This window comes from Myotis daubentonii, chromosome 4 (genome assembly GCF_963259705.1).
Source record: "Myotis daubentonii chromosome 4, mMyoDau2.1, whole genome shotgun sequence".
In the NCBI taxonomy this organism is placed as follows: Eukaryota; Metazoa; Chordata; class Mammalia; order Chiroptera; family Vespertilionidae; genus Myotis; species Myotis daubentonii.
Window position 1 is genome coordinate 75,969,518 of NC_081843.1, and position 16,226 is coordinate 75,985,743.

Below are 16,226 nucleotides of genomic sequence, written 5' to 3' on the forward strand. Positions count from 1 at the left end.
AAAGCAGCCCAGCCAGTGGCTCAGTGGTTGAGTGTTGACCTATGAACCAGGAGGTCACGTCTAGATTCCTGGTCAGGGCACATGCCTAGGTTGCTGGCTTGATCCCCAGTAGGGGACGTGCAGGAGGCAGCCCATCGATGATTCTTTCTTATCATTGATGTTTCTATCTCTTTTTTCCTCTCCCTGAAATTATATATATATATTCAGAGAAAAAAATCTTAGCTTCACCACTAAAAAAAAAGTGTTCACGAAAAAGCATAACATCCATGCAGTGATGTGCACAAATCTGAAACTCCACCCCCCCACCCCCCACGTCAAGTTACAGAACATCATCATCCAGAGGCCTCAGCGCAGGATTTTTAAACTTAAAACTCTCTTATTTTGAAAAAATTAAAACTCTTCAAGTTGCAAGAGTATTAACAATGAAAGCATGGGCATTTAAGAAATCTTCTCTGTTGATTCTAACATACATACTGTATTGATTGTAATAATTTGCTGTTTTTGCCACACTTCTGGCCATACAAAATCTCCAATACTGTTACTGATTTCTTCACCAGGTCATTGTTTTTCAAGGTTCCTTCAACATAGAAATTAATGGTACCTCAGATACATTTAGTTTTGTTGTACTGTGATTGTTTTTATAACTTTTCATGCATTGTTTATGATCCACAAGCTCCCTTTTTCCAGTTATATATGGATGAAGCCGCCCTGTTAGCTATAAACCAAAATATCTTATGTGTACTTGAGAAAAAGGAAGGTGGAGATCATGCTAAATATTTGTGGGTCAGCCACTGATTGATAATTGGCAAGGCCAGAGATGAAATCTGGAGCCCCCTACAGTTCCTGGGCAGGGATATATAAAAGGCAGGAGCCTGAGGAATGAAGGCCTAGTGAAAAAAACAAACAAAACAAAAACAAGAGCAACCACGCCCAGGCCTGGTGGAAATAGGCAGAAGCCAATCTGAGCTGTGAGTTCAGGAAGGCCAGCAGGAGAAATTCTGAGATGTGATGGGAAGGGAGGATGAGGGAGGCGACAACAATAAACCCAGACCCAAGCTTCTCCGGAGAACGTGTGGCCACAGTCAAGGAGCTGTGTCACCAGAGGCCGAGACACAGGACAAGGCTGGCTCAGAAGGAGTGCAGCTGCCAGGGCCTGTGGGCCTGCAACGGTGTCCACCTGAGCGATGCACCTTAGTTTAACTTGTACAAAGGTTGCGTATGGACTAGCAGTGGCTCTGGGAGCAAAGCTGGTACAGCTGGACTCTGCCCAGGCTCTGCACCTCTTCTTTGGCTCCTATACATAGTTGCAATTCCTTACACAACAGAGAAGTGGCTTTTCCATTCGCAACAGCCTGCAGAGTCGGGTGGGAGTCAGATGCAGCTCTACAAAGGAATGTTCCAGATGAAAGAGGAGAAACACCTTTAATTCCTCACGTGGTGGTAGAAGATGAGCCTGATGATGGCTGTGGGGAACTGCCTGTATGAGGGCATCTCTGGCCCAGAAGTGAACAGTCTTAAAAGGATGAGCCCATCCCTTGAGCTTGGCACCCCACACGCAAATGTTTGGCAAAGACAAGTCCTCTTCAGGCCAAGTACCCAATTCCTTACGTATTGTTCTTCTTGCAAAATATAATTTCGGTTTGCATGCAACATTTTAGGTTATTAAAAGAAAGAGTGCAACAACAAGAATTTTGTAACTCAGTATAGTAAAACAAATGACACTGCCTCAGAATACTAAAGTCTGTCTTGTCTTTGATTTTACAAGAACTTGGATTCACTTAAGGTTGTTCCCTAACAGAACTACTCTCTATAATGAAAAATTCCTCTGTTATATAAAAAAAAAAAAAGGCAGGAAAATAGAAAATGAGTAAAAGAGTGGATTTTTGAAATCTAATTTCAGATGGATTAGATTTTAGACAGAACAAAGAATGAGTTTTTGAGTCACATGTGGTTATAATTTATACAGTATTCATATTTTGCAAACTTGAGACTGTTTGTACACACACACACACACACACACACACACACACACACACAGAACATCTCCCCATCCCTTTCCTTATAGATTGAATTTGGTTCCTGGATAATGTTAACATCTCTCTGAATTGCGCTGTTTGGGAGCTTGTGGCCTATGAGTAGGAAAGTTCTGCTCAGAAGCATGAAACCGTTAAGTCTGCCGAGGGGGCAGGAGCAGTAAGCACTTAGGAGGAACTGAGGAGGGGACCTGCAGAGCAAGGACAGTAGAGTTACCTCTTAGGTTCTGCAAACTGACAGCCCACGACAAGACAGGATCCTCCCTGCTGCCATCCCAGTCCTGAGCTGCCAGAAGGGGTGGGCCTGATGGGGGCTGAGCTTTGGACTGGGCCCAGAGGGGATCAACAAAGGCACTTGTGTGTGCCTGGTGTATATGACAGTCCCCAAACCTCATGTTGCCTTATATGCTGATTATTCTCTGTGCATCTTCTCCCATCCACATGGGCAGGGACCCCAGAGTGGATAGCACATAGCAACATGCAATGATATCCCTAGGACACCCATTGGCACAGTCTTACCTTGTGCAGATCTCTGTATGGGGGAAAAGCTTAGACATTGCAACAGGGAGAAACATGATGAAGACAGTGCTGTTCTCAAACCAGCAGGTAGAAGAAAAAAAAAGGATGGGAATGGAGGCCGATTTAAAACAAGGTGTCCACCGGCTGTGCGAGGCCAGCCTCTTACCGTAGTGCGGGATGATGGCCCAGGCCATGGCAGAGGCGTAGATGCCGCCGATCATCCAGAACATGCAGAGCCAGCTCAGATGCTCGCCCCGCTTCTCTCGGGCCAGCACTTCCGCAAAGTAGGAGAACACGATGGGAATGGCTCCTCCAATCCTGCCAAGAGATACAGAGAATATGGGAAGTCAGGGCCGAACCGTCATGTGAGATACAAAAGGCAGAACCAAAGCAAGCTCTCACAACACATGCTCTCTATCCTAGCATATCAGAGAATGTATACTTTCTATCACTTTATAACTTTAATATTATAACTTCTATATAATATAGTTTTATTATCTCTCCAATGCAGTGGTTCTCAACCTTCCTAATGCCACAACCCTTTAATACAGTTCCTCATGTTGTGGTGACCCCCAATTTCATTGTTACAAATTGAACATAATTAAAGCATAGTGATTAATCACAAAAACAATATGTAACTATATATGTGTTTTCCCGTGGTCTTAGGCGACCCCTGTGAAAGGGTCTTTCGACCCCCAAAGGGGTCGCGACCCACAGGTTGAGAACCGCTCCTCTAATTCCTTGAACCTGCAATTAAGCCAGGTTACCAAAAGGTGGCAGTGGTGTCCTACTCGTGGCTTACAGATCTCAGTTTAAGATTCCAATGTTCTACATATTTGAATGTTCTACATATTTGTCAAAAATTACAATATTTGGTACAATCTAGTGAATATTTTAATAAATGCATTAAAAAGAGATAGTATGATGAGCTTTTTAGGGAAGAACACACAAAGAAGAGGTCATGTGAGCACTCAGGGAGATGGCAGCTGCCCGCAATCCAGGAAAAGAGAGTTCTCCAGAACCAACAATGCGGGCACCCTGATCTCAGCGTCCAGCCTTCAGAACTGTGAGAAAATCAATGTCTGTTGTTTAAGCCAGAAAGAGAGAGAGAGAGAGAGAGAGAGAGAGAGAGAGAGAGAGAGAGAATGATATGTCCCACCCATGACGTGATGACTTTGGAAACAGATTCAAACTCTTCTGGGAGGCTGTCTCCAACTATACCGACTCACTGCTACCCTACAGCAGCTGCTTCCAACCAGACTGATGTGTTGACAAACAGGGTTGTTTCCTAGAATGATTCTGGTCCAATCCAACAGATTCGTTGCTGAATGAATGCATGTGCAAGGGGCCCTGAGAGAATCAGCTAAGGAGCTAATGGTTTAGATACCAACAGAATGAGGTATGAAGCTTCTTTCCAGTCAGGGTAATTACCAGAGATGCTGACTGAGTTCTGGAGAGAAGATATGATCGATGACTTCTCAGGGTAAGGGTTCTCTAATGTGGGTTTACTGAATAGAAATTTTGTTCATTCCAGGGAGATAAGCCATAGAGCTCTCGGAATTTAAAATAGGTCTTGACCCCCAAATTTTAATAACCATTTTCTCAGAAAGCAAGGTTTTATGAGAAAACATTACTTTCTACCATTCCAAACAATATATGAATTCTTAAATATTTTTTAAAGATGTGAACAATGTATGCAAGTCATAGAGACAAAACCTAGTGATATAATTTTAAAAATTCGTTCAGATTTTTGTAAGGTAAATTGGTATTGACATTTCATGCAAATTTGATGGTGAGAAGTAAAATATGTGTTTTTCCATTTGGCGATAACTGATTTCTTTGGAGCCTTTGGTATGATCAACAAGTATTGGCAGTAAGCTTAGCAAATGCAATGTGGAGAAAGGCCACATCTGTAGGAGAATGCAGGATCTGTAATGTCATTCCGCCTCAATGGGTAGGTCAAAATATGGCACCATTTCATGAGTGTGCCCTGCTTACAGTGATGTGGGAGTTGGGTACTGCTGGGTATGGGCAGACCACTTAGGCCAATATTTTTCAATCTGTGGGCTACAAAATTAATGTAGTATCTGTAAGCAACATTTTAAAAAATTAAATAAAGATATTTGAGTACACTCAAGAATTAGGATAAGTATCATTTCATGAAACTTTTGTCTCCATTACAGACATATTTATAATGTTTCATGTGTATGCATACACATGAAAATGTATAATGAGTCCCAATGTGTTTCTTTTTTTGGTGTTTTTTTAATCCTCACTTGTGTCTATTTTATTCCATTGCTTTTTCAGAGAGAGAGTAGGAGGGAAGGAGGGAGAGAAACATTGACATGAGAGAGACACACTGGTTGGTTGCTCCCCGCATGCAACCCAACCAGGGGCAAGGCGCGAATGGCAACCCAGGTATATGCCCTTGACCAGAAATTGAACTCGGGACCCTTTGGTGTGGGGGCCAGTGTTCTCTCCACTGAGAAACACTAGCTAGGGTCCCAGTGTGTTTCTTAATGAGTGTTGCTGTTCCAAGAGTTTAAAAATCACTAGCTGAAAGCATCTATATGTGTTTCCTTGGGCTATGAATGTGGCAGTTGTACTAAAATTTCTAGAAATATGATTCCACATGACTTCAGATGCAGCACAATTTAGTGCCATCACACCAGGGTAGCCAGACAGCTCCCAGTCCATCAACCAGACCCCCAACAAGAAACAAGCGTGAGTGGCGGTTGTCAGAGCTGGCTCGGTGCCTCACCACGTCAGGCACACAATCCTCTGTCGGCTTGCTGAGGACCTCAAACCATGGACAGCTAGTTGAATTGAAACATTCAACAAAGTCTTGGAGAACCAAGATGGCGGCGATATAGGCAGACGTGTCCCAGGTCGTGTCCCGGAGCAAATGGAACGAGCAGCTGAAGCTAGTAACACTCACACCGAATTGGCGAAATTGCTCAGCTGGTGAGAGGGTTTACAGCCGGGAAGAGCAGAACTCCCCTGGTAAGGTAAAAAAAAAACAGGGATTTGGGCAGGAAAGTTTGCCAGACCTCTGAGCCCAGAGAGTCGGAGGGAGACCACGTGGCAGACAGCCGCGTCCCCTGGGACAGGCACAGCCCCTGACGGGGGAAAGGAGAACCGCGGGATTCCTGGCGCCGCCAGGGAAATTGAGAGCTGGGTTCTGTGATCACGGAGGACTGAGCCTAAAGGGGGCAGCCTGAAGAGCTGACCTGACCATGCAGTCCCGGTAAGAGAAGAAGCTTACAGAAACCAAGCCTTCCCCGTTTCCGCGGCCGGCGTTTGTTTGTCTGTTTTCATTGAATCCTGTTCATGGGACATTTCGGATACAGACACTCACCTGTGCTGAAGAGAGGGAGAGTGTGCGGAGGAGTGGAATCTGGGGAGAGACTGGGGAAAGAGGGGGAGCCGGGAGAGGTGGTAGTGAATTGAGTGCTGAGACACCCCAGAGCCTGGGACTGGGGCAGCCACCCGCTCCTGAGAGGGAGTCTCCTCCCCCCAGCCCCCAGGCAAGGAGCACAGCCACACCCAGATTCCACCCTGTAGGAGATCAAGGATTAAGATAACCTGATCAGTCCCTGGGAGTTAACAGGGTCTGGCCTATAGGGGGATTTTCAATCCCAGCAACAACATAGCGCCAGTAACTAACTATTACGCAGTCAGCTCTGGGCAGTGAACTTCCACTGGACAGAGAGGCCCTATAGCCTCAGAGGCCAACCCCAGAACACTGCCACCCAGAGGCTGACCCACAAACTGACTCTTTGCTAAACACAAAATAAGGCAGTCTGGGAAATAAATGCGGCATGCTTTAAAATAAGGACTGTGGTTTACAACACAGAGGAACAGTATATCGCAGGGAAACTCAACACTCTCCTGAATACCTGGAAGGTCTAAGGCGAGCCACACTGAAGAATAGAAGAAACGAAGGACCTTCACTACTGCAATTTTTTTTTTCTTTTTTCACTTTTTAACTAAGAAACCAATTTTTTTTTTCATTCTTTTTTTTTCTGTTCTTTTTTTTTTTTCTTCTTCTTTTTTTTCTTTCTTTTCTTCTTTTTCCATCACCTGATTTTACCCTTTTAATTACTACCTTCTTATTTTTAACCAGTATTATTACTGCTACCATTTTACCATTTTTTAAAGTGCCATTTTATTTTTTCTTTATTTTATTTTGGGATTAGTGTTCACCATTCTATTTTCATCGTTATATTATTGGTTGTTTCTAGTTTGCATTCATATCCAGGGAGCTGTTGCTGGAATTTGTTGGGATTAATGGCTGTTCTATAGGAGTATTCTCCTCATATAAAAAGTCTCTTCCCTCTTCCACTTCATTCTCTCTTTTCGCTCTTTTTTTTTTTTCTTTTCTTTTCTCGCTTTTATTTTCCCCCTTCCTTTTTCCCAATTTCATTTTTGCACTCCCTTTTTTTGGTCCCTACTTTTCTTTTCCTTTTTCTCTTTTATCTTTTTCTCTTCCTTCTTCCTTATCCCCTAATTCTCTTAATTCAGGTGGTCACCTTTAATTGGGGTTATTAATATCGTGAATATATTTGTGTATAGTGCCTGGTACGTGGTGCCTTGTTGTGTTGTATTTTGTGCCTTTAAATCAACGCAGCAGATCCAAGCAACAGCAACCTCCTGAGCACCTCATCCTATGCTGAGGAACAGCAGCTGTACGTGAAACCTCGCCCCACCAGCCAGAAGAGCCACCACAGCTGTGAACAGCACCCACCAGAGGAGCTGCTGCCAACTGAAGAGCAGCTGCTACCGCAACCGCCCGAAGAGCAACCACAGACCAAGGAGTCACTGCCACCAAGGGAGCAACCACTGAACAACTCAACGTCTAGATATGTCAGTGAGATCAAACATGGGTAGACAAAGAAACCCCCAAAGGAAAGAGAAGGAGGACTCTCCAGAAAAGCAGCTAAGTAATACAGAGGCATGCAACATGACAGATAAAGAATTCAGAATAAGGATCCTAGAGTGCATAAACCGGATGGAGGAAAAAATCGACAACCTCTGCAAGAAGCAAGAAGAAACAGATGAAAAAATCGATAACATATGGAAGAAGCTAGAAGAAACAGATGAAAAAATCGATAACATATGGAAGAAGCTAGAAGAAACAGATGAAAAAATCAACAACCTAAGTAAGACCCAAGAAGAAATGAAGAGTGATATAGCTGCAATGAAAAACTCCATTGAAAGTATCAACAGTAGACTAGGAGAAGCGGAGGACCGAATAAGTGAATTAGAAGACAAGGAAGCAAAACACACCCAAAATGTACTGCAATTGGAGAAAAAAATTAAAAGACAGGAGGAGAGCCTAAGGGAGCTTTGGGACAACATGAAACGAAACAACATACGAATAATAGGAGTACCAGAACAACAGAAAGATGAACAAGGATTAGAAAACCTACTCGAAGAAATAATATCAGAAAACTTTCCTGAGGTGGGGAAGAAAAAAGTCACACAAGCCCAGAGAGTCCCAAACAAGGTGAACCCGAAAAGACCCACACCAAGACACATCATAATCACCATGGCAAATGTTCAGGACAAAGAGAGAATCTTACAGGCTGCAAGAGAGAGACGGAAAGTTACATACAAGGGATCTCCCATTAGATTGTCAAATGACTTCTCAACAGAAACACATCAGGCCAGAAAAGAATGGACTGAAATTTACAAAGTGATGCAAAGCAAAGGACTGAATCCAAGAATACTCTATCCAGCAAGGCTATCATTCAAACTTGAAGGGGAAATAAGAAGCTTCACAGACAAAAAAAGACTAAGGGAGTTTGTCACCACCAAGCCAGCAATGCAAGGAATGCTAAAGGGACTGGTATAAAAAGAAGAAATAAAAAGCTCAGAAAGAAAACAGCCACACACACACACAAAAAGAAATGGCTACAAACAAGTACCTTTCAATAATAACTTTAAACGTAAACGGACTAAATGCTCCAACCAAAAGACATCGAGTGGCTGAATGGATAAAAAAACATGACCCATACATCTGCTGTCTACAAGAAACCCACCTCATTAGAAGGGACTCACACAGACTGAAAGTGAAAGGATGGAAAAATATCTTTCAGGCAAATGGAAAGGAAAAGAAAGCTGGGGTAGCAATACTTATATCGGACAAAATAGACCTCAAAGTGAAGGCCTTAACAAGAGATAAGGAAGGCCACTTCATAATACTAAAGGGATCAATACAACAAGAAGATATAACCCTGGTAAACATATATGCACCCAATGTAGGAGCACCCAAATTCATAAAAAAACTCCTGGAAAATATCAAAGGAGAGATCGACAACAATACAATCATAGTAGGGGACTTTAATACACCATTGACAGCACTGGATAAGTCCTATAGACAAACAATCAGCAAAGATACAGCAATCCTAAATGACTCACTAGATCAGATGGACTTAATAGACATCTTCAGAACACTTCACCCCAAAGCCAGAGAATATACGTTCTTCTCAGGTGCTCATGGGACATATTCAAAAATAGACCACATATTGGGTCACAAGCAAAGTATCCCCAAATTCAAGAAGATTGAAATCATAAAAAGCATCTTCGCAGACCACGATGGCATAATATTAGAAATAAACTACAATAAAAACAACCCAAAATACTCAAACACCTGGAAGCTGAATAGCATGCTATTAAATATTGATTGGGTTACCAATGAGATCAAAGAAGAAATTAAAAACATCCTGGAAACTAATGACAATGAAAACACAACAATCCAAAACCTATGGGACACATTGAAAGCAGTCCTGAGAGGGAAGTTTATAGCTCTACAGGCCTATCTCAAAAAACAAGAAAAAATGGTAGTAAATCATCTAACTCTACAACTCAAAGAATTAGAAAGAGAGCAACAAGAAAACCCCAGAGTGAGCAGAAGGAAGGAGATAATAAAGATTAGAGCAGAAATAAATGACATAGAGACCAAAAAAACAATACAGAAAATCAATGAAACCAAGAGCTGGTTCTTTGAAAGGATAAACAAGATTGATAAACCTCTAGCCAGACTCACCAAGAAGCAGAGAGAGAGGACCCAAATAAATAAAATCAGAAACGATAGAGGCGAAATAACAACAGACCCCACAGAAATACAAATGATTGTTAAAAAATACTATGGACAGCTTTACTCCAACAAACTAGACAACCTGGAGGAAATGGACAAATTCCTAGAAAAATACAGCATTCCAAAACTCAATCAGGAAGAATCTAAAAATCTCAACAGGCCAATAACTATGGAAGAAATTGAAGCAGTCATCAAAAAGCTTCCATCAAACAAAAGCCCAGGACCAGACGGCTTCACAGGGGAGTTTTACCAAACATTCAAGGAAGAACTAAAACCTATCCTCCTCAGACTACTACAAAAAATTCAAGAGGAAGGAACACTTCCAAGCTCATTCTATGAAGCCAGCATCACCCTAATACCAAAACCAGGTAAAGACAACACAATGAAAGAGAATTACAGGCCAATATCCCTCATGAACATAGATGCCAAAATCCTCAACAAAATCTTAGCAAATCGGATCCAGCAGTACATCAGAAAGATCATACACCATGACCAAGTAGGATTTATCCCAGGGATGCAAGGATGGTACAATATCCGCAAATCAATAAACGTGATACATCACATAAACAAATTGAAAGAAAAAAACCACATGGTCATATCAATTGACGCAGAAAAAGCATTTGACAAAATTCAACACCCATTTTTGATAAAAACTCTCAGCAAGGTGGGAGTAGAAGGATCATACCTCAACATAATAAAAGCCATATATGACAGGCCCACAGCCAACATCATACTCAACGGACAAAAACTAACACCATTTCCCCTAAGAACAGGAACAAGACAGGGATGCCCCCTCTCACCACTCCTGTTCAACATAGTACTGGAAGTGTTAGCCATTGCAATTCGGCAAGAAGAAGAAATAAAAGGCATCCAAATTGGAAAAGAGGAAGTAAAACTGTCCTTATTTGCAGACGACATGATATTATACATACAAAACCCTAGAGATTCCATCAAAAAGCTACTAGACTTAATACATGAATTTGGCAATGTAGCAGGATACAAAATTAACCCCAAGAAATCTGAGGCATTTCTATACACCAATAGTGAACTTTCAGAAAGAGAGATTATAAAAACAATCCCGTTTACCATTGCACCGAAAAAACTAAGCTACCTAGGAATAAACTTAACTAAAGAGGTAAAAGACCTCTACTCAGAAAACTACAGGACGTTGAAAAAAGACATAGAGGAAGACATAAACAGATGGAAGAACATACCGTGTTCATGGATTGGTAGAATCAACATCATCAAAATGTCCATACTACCCAAAACAATCTATAAATTCAACGCACTTCCCATTAAAGTACCAACAGCATACTTCACAGATCTAGAACGAACTTTCCAAAAATTCATCTGGAATAAAAAAAGACCCCGAATAGCTGCAGCAATCCTGAAAAAGAACAAAGTAGGTGGGATCTCAATACCAGATATCAAGTTGTATTACAAAGCCACTGTTCTCAAAACTGCCTGGTACTGGCACAAGAATAGGCATATAGATCAATGGAATAGAATAGAGAGCCCAGAAATCGGCCCGAACCAATATGCTCAATTAATATTTGACAAAGGAGGCAAGAACATACAATGGAGCCAAGATAGTCTCTTCAATAAATGGTGTTGGGAAAATTGGACAGATATATGCAAGAAAATGAAACTAGACCACCAACTTACACCATACACAAAAATAAACTCAAAATGGATAAAGGACTTAAATGTACGACAGGATACCATAAAAATTCTAGAAGAATCCAAAGGCAAGAAAATCTCAGACATATGCCGAAGCAATTTCTTCACTGATACAGCTCCTAGGGCACTTGAAACTAAAGAAAAAATGAACAAATGGGACTACATCAAAATAAAAAGCTTCTGCACAGCAAAAGAAACCATCAACAAAACAACGAGAAAACCCACTGTGTGGGAAAACATATTTGCCAATGACATATCTGATAAGGGCCTAATCTCCAAAATTTATAGGGAACTCATACAACTTAACAAAAGGAAGATAAACAATCCAATCAAAAAATGGGCAAAGGACCTAAATAGACACCTTTCAAAAGAGGACATCCAGAAAGCCAAGAGACATATGAAAACATGCTCAAAGTCACTAATCATCCGAGAGATGCAAATCAAAACAGCAATGAGGTACCATCTCACACCTGTCAGACTGGCTATCATCAACAAATCAACAAACGACAAGTGCTGGAGAGGATGTGGAGAAAAAGGAACACTTGTGCACTGCTGGTGGGAATGCAGACTGGTGCAGCCACTATGGAAGACAGTATGGAGTTTCCTTAAAAAACTGAAAATGGAACTCCCATTTGACCCTGTGATCCCACTTCTAGGAATATATCCCAAGAAACCAGAAACACCAATCAGAAAGGATATATGCACCCCTATGTTCATAGCAGCACAATTCACCATAGCTAAGATCTGGAAACAGCCTAAGTGCCCATCAGTAGATGAATGGATTAGAAAACTGTGGTACATCTACACGATGGAATACTATGCTGCTGTAAAAAGGAAGGAACTCTTACCATTTGCAACGTCATGGATGGAACTGGAGAGCATTATGCTAAGTGAAATAAGCCAGTCAATAAAGGAAAAATACCACATGATCTCACTCATTCGTGGACAATAGAGACCATTATAAACTTTTGAACAATAATAGATACAGAGGCAGAGCTGCCTCAAACAGATTGTCGAGCTGCAGCGGGAAGGCTGGGGAGGGTTGGGGGGCAGGAGGTAGGGGTCAGAGATCAACTAAAGGACTTGTATGCATGCATATAAGCATAACCAATGGACATAAGACACTGGGTGATAGGGGAGGCTAGGGGACTGTCTAGGGCGGGGGGATAAAATGGATACATATGTAATACCCTTTGTAATACTTTAAGCAATAAAAAATAAATAAATAAAAAAAAATACAAAAAAAAAAAAAAAAAAAAAAAAAAAAAAAAAAAACAAAGTCTTGAACAGATTTAAAATGGTTTCATGACAACACACAATTTTAATGGGAAATAAAATGTCTGCATCTTGAATCATTTGACACTATTATTTTTTCTACTCGGTGTGATGCATTCGTTTCTCTGCACCATAAGGTCCCACTTCTGTGGCCTCACTTCTCAATGTTTAAAAAGAGTCCCAGTTTTTATTGACTTTCCACATCCTAATTAATGTTTCATCAGGATTCTGGACAGTTCATATGTAAGAGCAGTAACTCACACTTCGCGAAGGCACAATTGCATGTCAGGATATGCCAGGCCATGCTGAACTGAGATCAATGCACTCCAGGGTGACTAAGACGGCAAGTGGAAGGCTGTAGACTCGCCTATTAGTTTTAAACAAATCATGTTGCATAAAAGAGATTACCAACTTATAAGGGCATATGAGCAATCCAGCTGGTTTTGATTCAATGCCTCTTTTTTCAAGAGATTATTTTTTCAAGAGATTATGTTTGTACGACAGACAGCAAGGAACTCCAATATCAGTGGATGAATGAGTCTGAAAATGAGGGAGGGAATCTATGTAAATCCTTTGCAAAGTCCTTCAGATTCAGAGACCTATAAAACAACCCAAGCATTCACATTTCTTGGGGAAAACATTGCTCCTTTTCTTACTGTGATATCCTTTAGGCGAGAAAAACATTACAGTGTACTATGATGTTAACTATTACTATTCCATTCCCCATCAGAATGCTTATGTGTCGTTTACATAATTTATGTTTACAATGATGAAGCAATTAGATCAGGGTGCTTATGAAGGAATTTTCTCAGAATTGGATATTAAGTCTATTTCATTAGCTGTCAAAAGGGTCAAATCTCAATTATCCATGGCAATAGGAGGCACAGAGGAAATAATGAAAATCCACATTCTACATAGGTGGATTCCAAATAGTTGAATTGACACAATGAAATAGAACACTGATATCTGGCATTTCAGAATTGGGATTATTTCCTAATAATATTAATTTTAGGTTTGTACAACTTTAATTATAGGAATATAAAGAAACTAAATAAAACTGTATTAAAACATATTCCTGCCCAGCTGGTGTGGTTCAGTGGTTGAGCATCTACTATGAACCACGGTTCAATTCCCAGTCAGGGCACATGTTCGATCCCCAGTGTGGGGCATGCAGAAGGCAGCCAATCGATGATTCTGTCTCATCATTGATGTTCTTTCTCTCTCTCTCCCTCTCCCTTCCTATCTGAAATCAATAAACAAAAGCAAAACATTCCTAGAATGAGTTGGGAGACCTCTCCCACCCCATTCTACATATGAGCATGCACATAGACACACACAAGTTCCTCAAACGTTCTGTATTTGACTCAACACTAGGCATCTGGTGAATATCATGAAACATAGATTTTCCCCAGTAATTTAAGACAAATTCATGAGTGGGATACTGTGTAGGGCAAAGGGTGTATCAGCTTTACAGACAGGATTCCTCCTCTGTCGGGAGAATGAGGCACGTAAGTTCAACCAGTTTATCACGGCAAGAGGAAGGAGAACGACCAATATCACTGTTTCCACAAATCATGAGGAAAAACTGGGAGCCTGGTGGTCCTAAGGTCTGTACACTTCACAGCCACACCTCCAGCTCAGGTGGCAGCTTAGGGATGGACTGTTTGTCCCTGCCCCTCATCACACTGACTTATGCTGGCTATTGAGAAGGGTGGGAATTCGGGCTTCTGCAATGGAAGAGTGAGGTTGCAGATAAAAATAATTGTACTTAAAATGGCTTGAAGTGTGACATCTTAGGGGAGAAATTATGGGATGTCTGATGACTTTCTGTCCCCAGGAGGGATTCTACTGAGTAATTCTGCTCTGCTTTCATTCTCCAGTGAGCCTGTAACAGAATAATTTCATTCTAACTTATTTCACCACGTGATTTCAAAACAGTCCCTTACCTCAATCTTCCACTTTCCCATTTCCATTGGGAAACGGGTGTTAAGGGAGAACATGAATAAGGAAGAATAACTGTTGTAAAGTCACAGGTTCATACAGGTGAAACACAGAGGGCAAAATCCACCAAGAGCTCTCTAGACAGTAGTATGGGTTTATAAGAAGAACAGTGAATGATGTTGCCTATGCAGAAATCACAGTTACAGATAATTTGCATGAAAAACACCCTTTGAATCCTTACTCAGAATCAACAAAAGAGGAAGGAAGACACAGGCAAGTTGCAGAGCAATTCAGAAGCAATGAATTATGTTTTAAATTGGACACAGAAATAACATTTAAAAGCAGCAGCCCCAAGGATGGGCTTTTCAGCGACTTCTTCATGAAAGCAAATAGGCGATCACAGAGGAGGTTGTTCAGAGGCTTAGATGAAAGAACAGAGATCTAACGGGCTCTGAATGAGCTGGGTTTGCACAGAAAATGAGCTTGCTATATTGACTAGAAGTCATACGGCTATTGTGAGTAATCAAGATAGTAACAGGAGAACACTTAATAGTAACTAAACCACTCAGCACATCAAGAGTGGGAATCTCCTAGGCCCAGTGGCAGTGCTAAACTGATGGGTGGTTTGGATAGCTTTTGTCCTCCAATCTCCAAAGCCACCGTTTGCAGAATAATAGTCTTTAACATGGGCAGTTGCTGTTGTTCAATATTATATAAACTATGAATAGAATAATTGGTAGAAAGTGATTACTTTAAAAAGATTGAGATGTAAATGAATAATTAAATGGACACAATTGTGTTTCTAAGAAAATGTAGCTTCAATTTGCTATCAGATTGGTGCCCTAAGCCCCCAAACTTACAGAAGTCTATGTGTCGATAGCAGCATACCTGGTACCACTGGTCATAGATCAGAATTCTAATGCTGCCTGGATTAATCTACCTATTGAGAGAGCTGGAAGAATGCATTCATTCCTACAGCACCTAAAGAGTGTCATGAATAGAGATGATCATTATGATGAACTGTAAGAAATGATGATAAAAATATGCAGACTTTTCCAGCCTGTACATATCTACTCATTCCTTCCTCTACTCACCCTCCCGCCCATCCACCATTTACCCATCCATCTATCATCTCCCCATCCACCCCCTAACCCAGCTATACTCAGCCAGGCACATCACCAGGTGCTAGGAGTACAGGCTTGAAGATCACAAGTTCTTGCTCTCAAGGAGCTCACAGGGCCAATTCTAAAGAGTGCATATAGCTAATTTTTCACAATTACAGGTTGTGAGTCTAAAAGAACTTTTGCTCTGTTACTTCTCTCTTCAGATCAACAGCACCATTACGAAAGGGTATACAGGAAAATAAAGTGTGTCCAAAAGATCAACTTTATGCTGGAAATTCTCATAAAAGTCATTGTCTAAGACAATGTTTTCCAATAGAAATACCACATGAATGACATATATTTTTTTAATTTTCTAGAAAAGATATTAAAATACAGCAGAAATCAGATGAAGTTAATTTTTTACATATATTCATTTAACCCAATATATCCAAATATTATCATTTTGACATGTGATCAATATAAAATTATTAATCAATGAAATATTTTGTGTTCTTTTATATGTGCTAAGTTTCTGAAATTTAGTGCTATGCATTTTGCAATTATGGTATCTTA

General features: G+C 40.9%; 1 protein-coding gene across 1 annotated transcript in view; it reads right to left on the reverse strand.

Moving 5' to 3' along the window:
* SV2C (synaptic vesicle glycoprotein 2C) overlaps positions 1-16,226 on the reverse strand; it is a 161,223-nt gene that overhangs the window by 71,583 nt on the left and 73,414 nt on the right. The window contains exon 4 of the mRNA XM_059694290.1: positions 2,719-2,870. Within this exon, the coding sequence (XP_059550273.1) occupies positions 2,719-2,870 (152 nt within the window). The remainder of the gene's footprint in view (positions 1-2,718; positions 2,871-16,226) is intronic.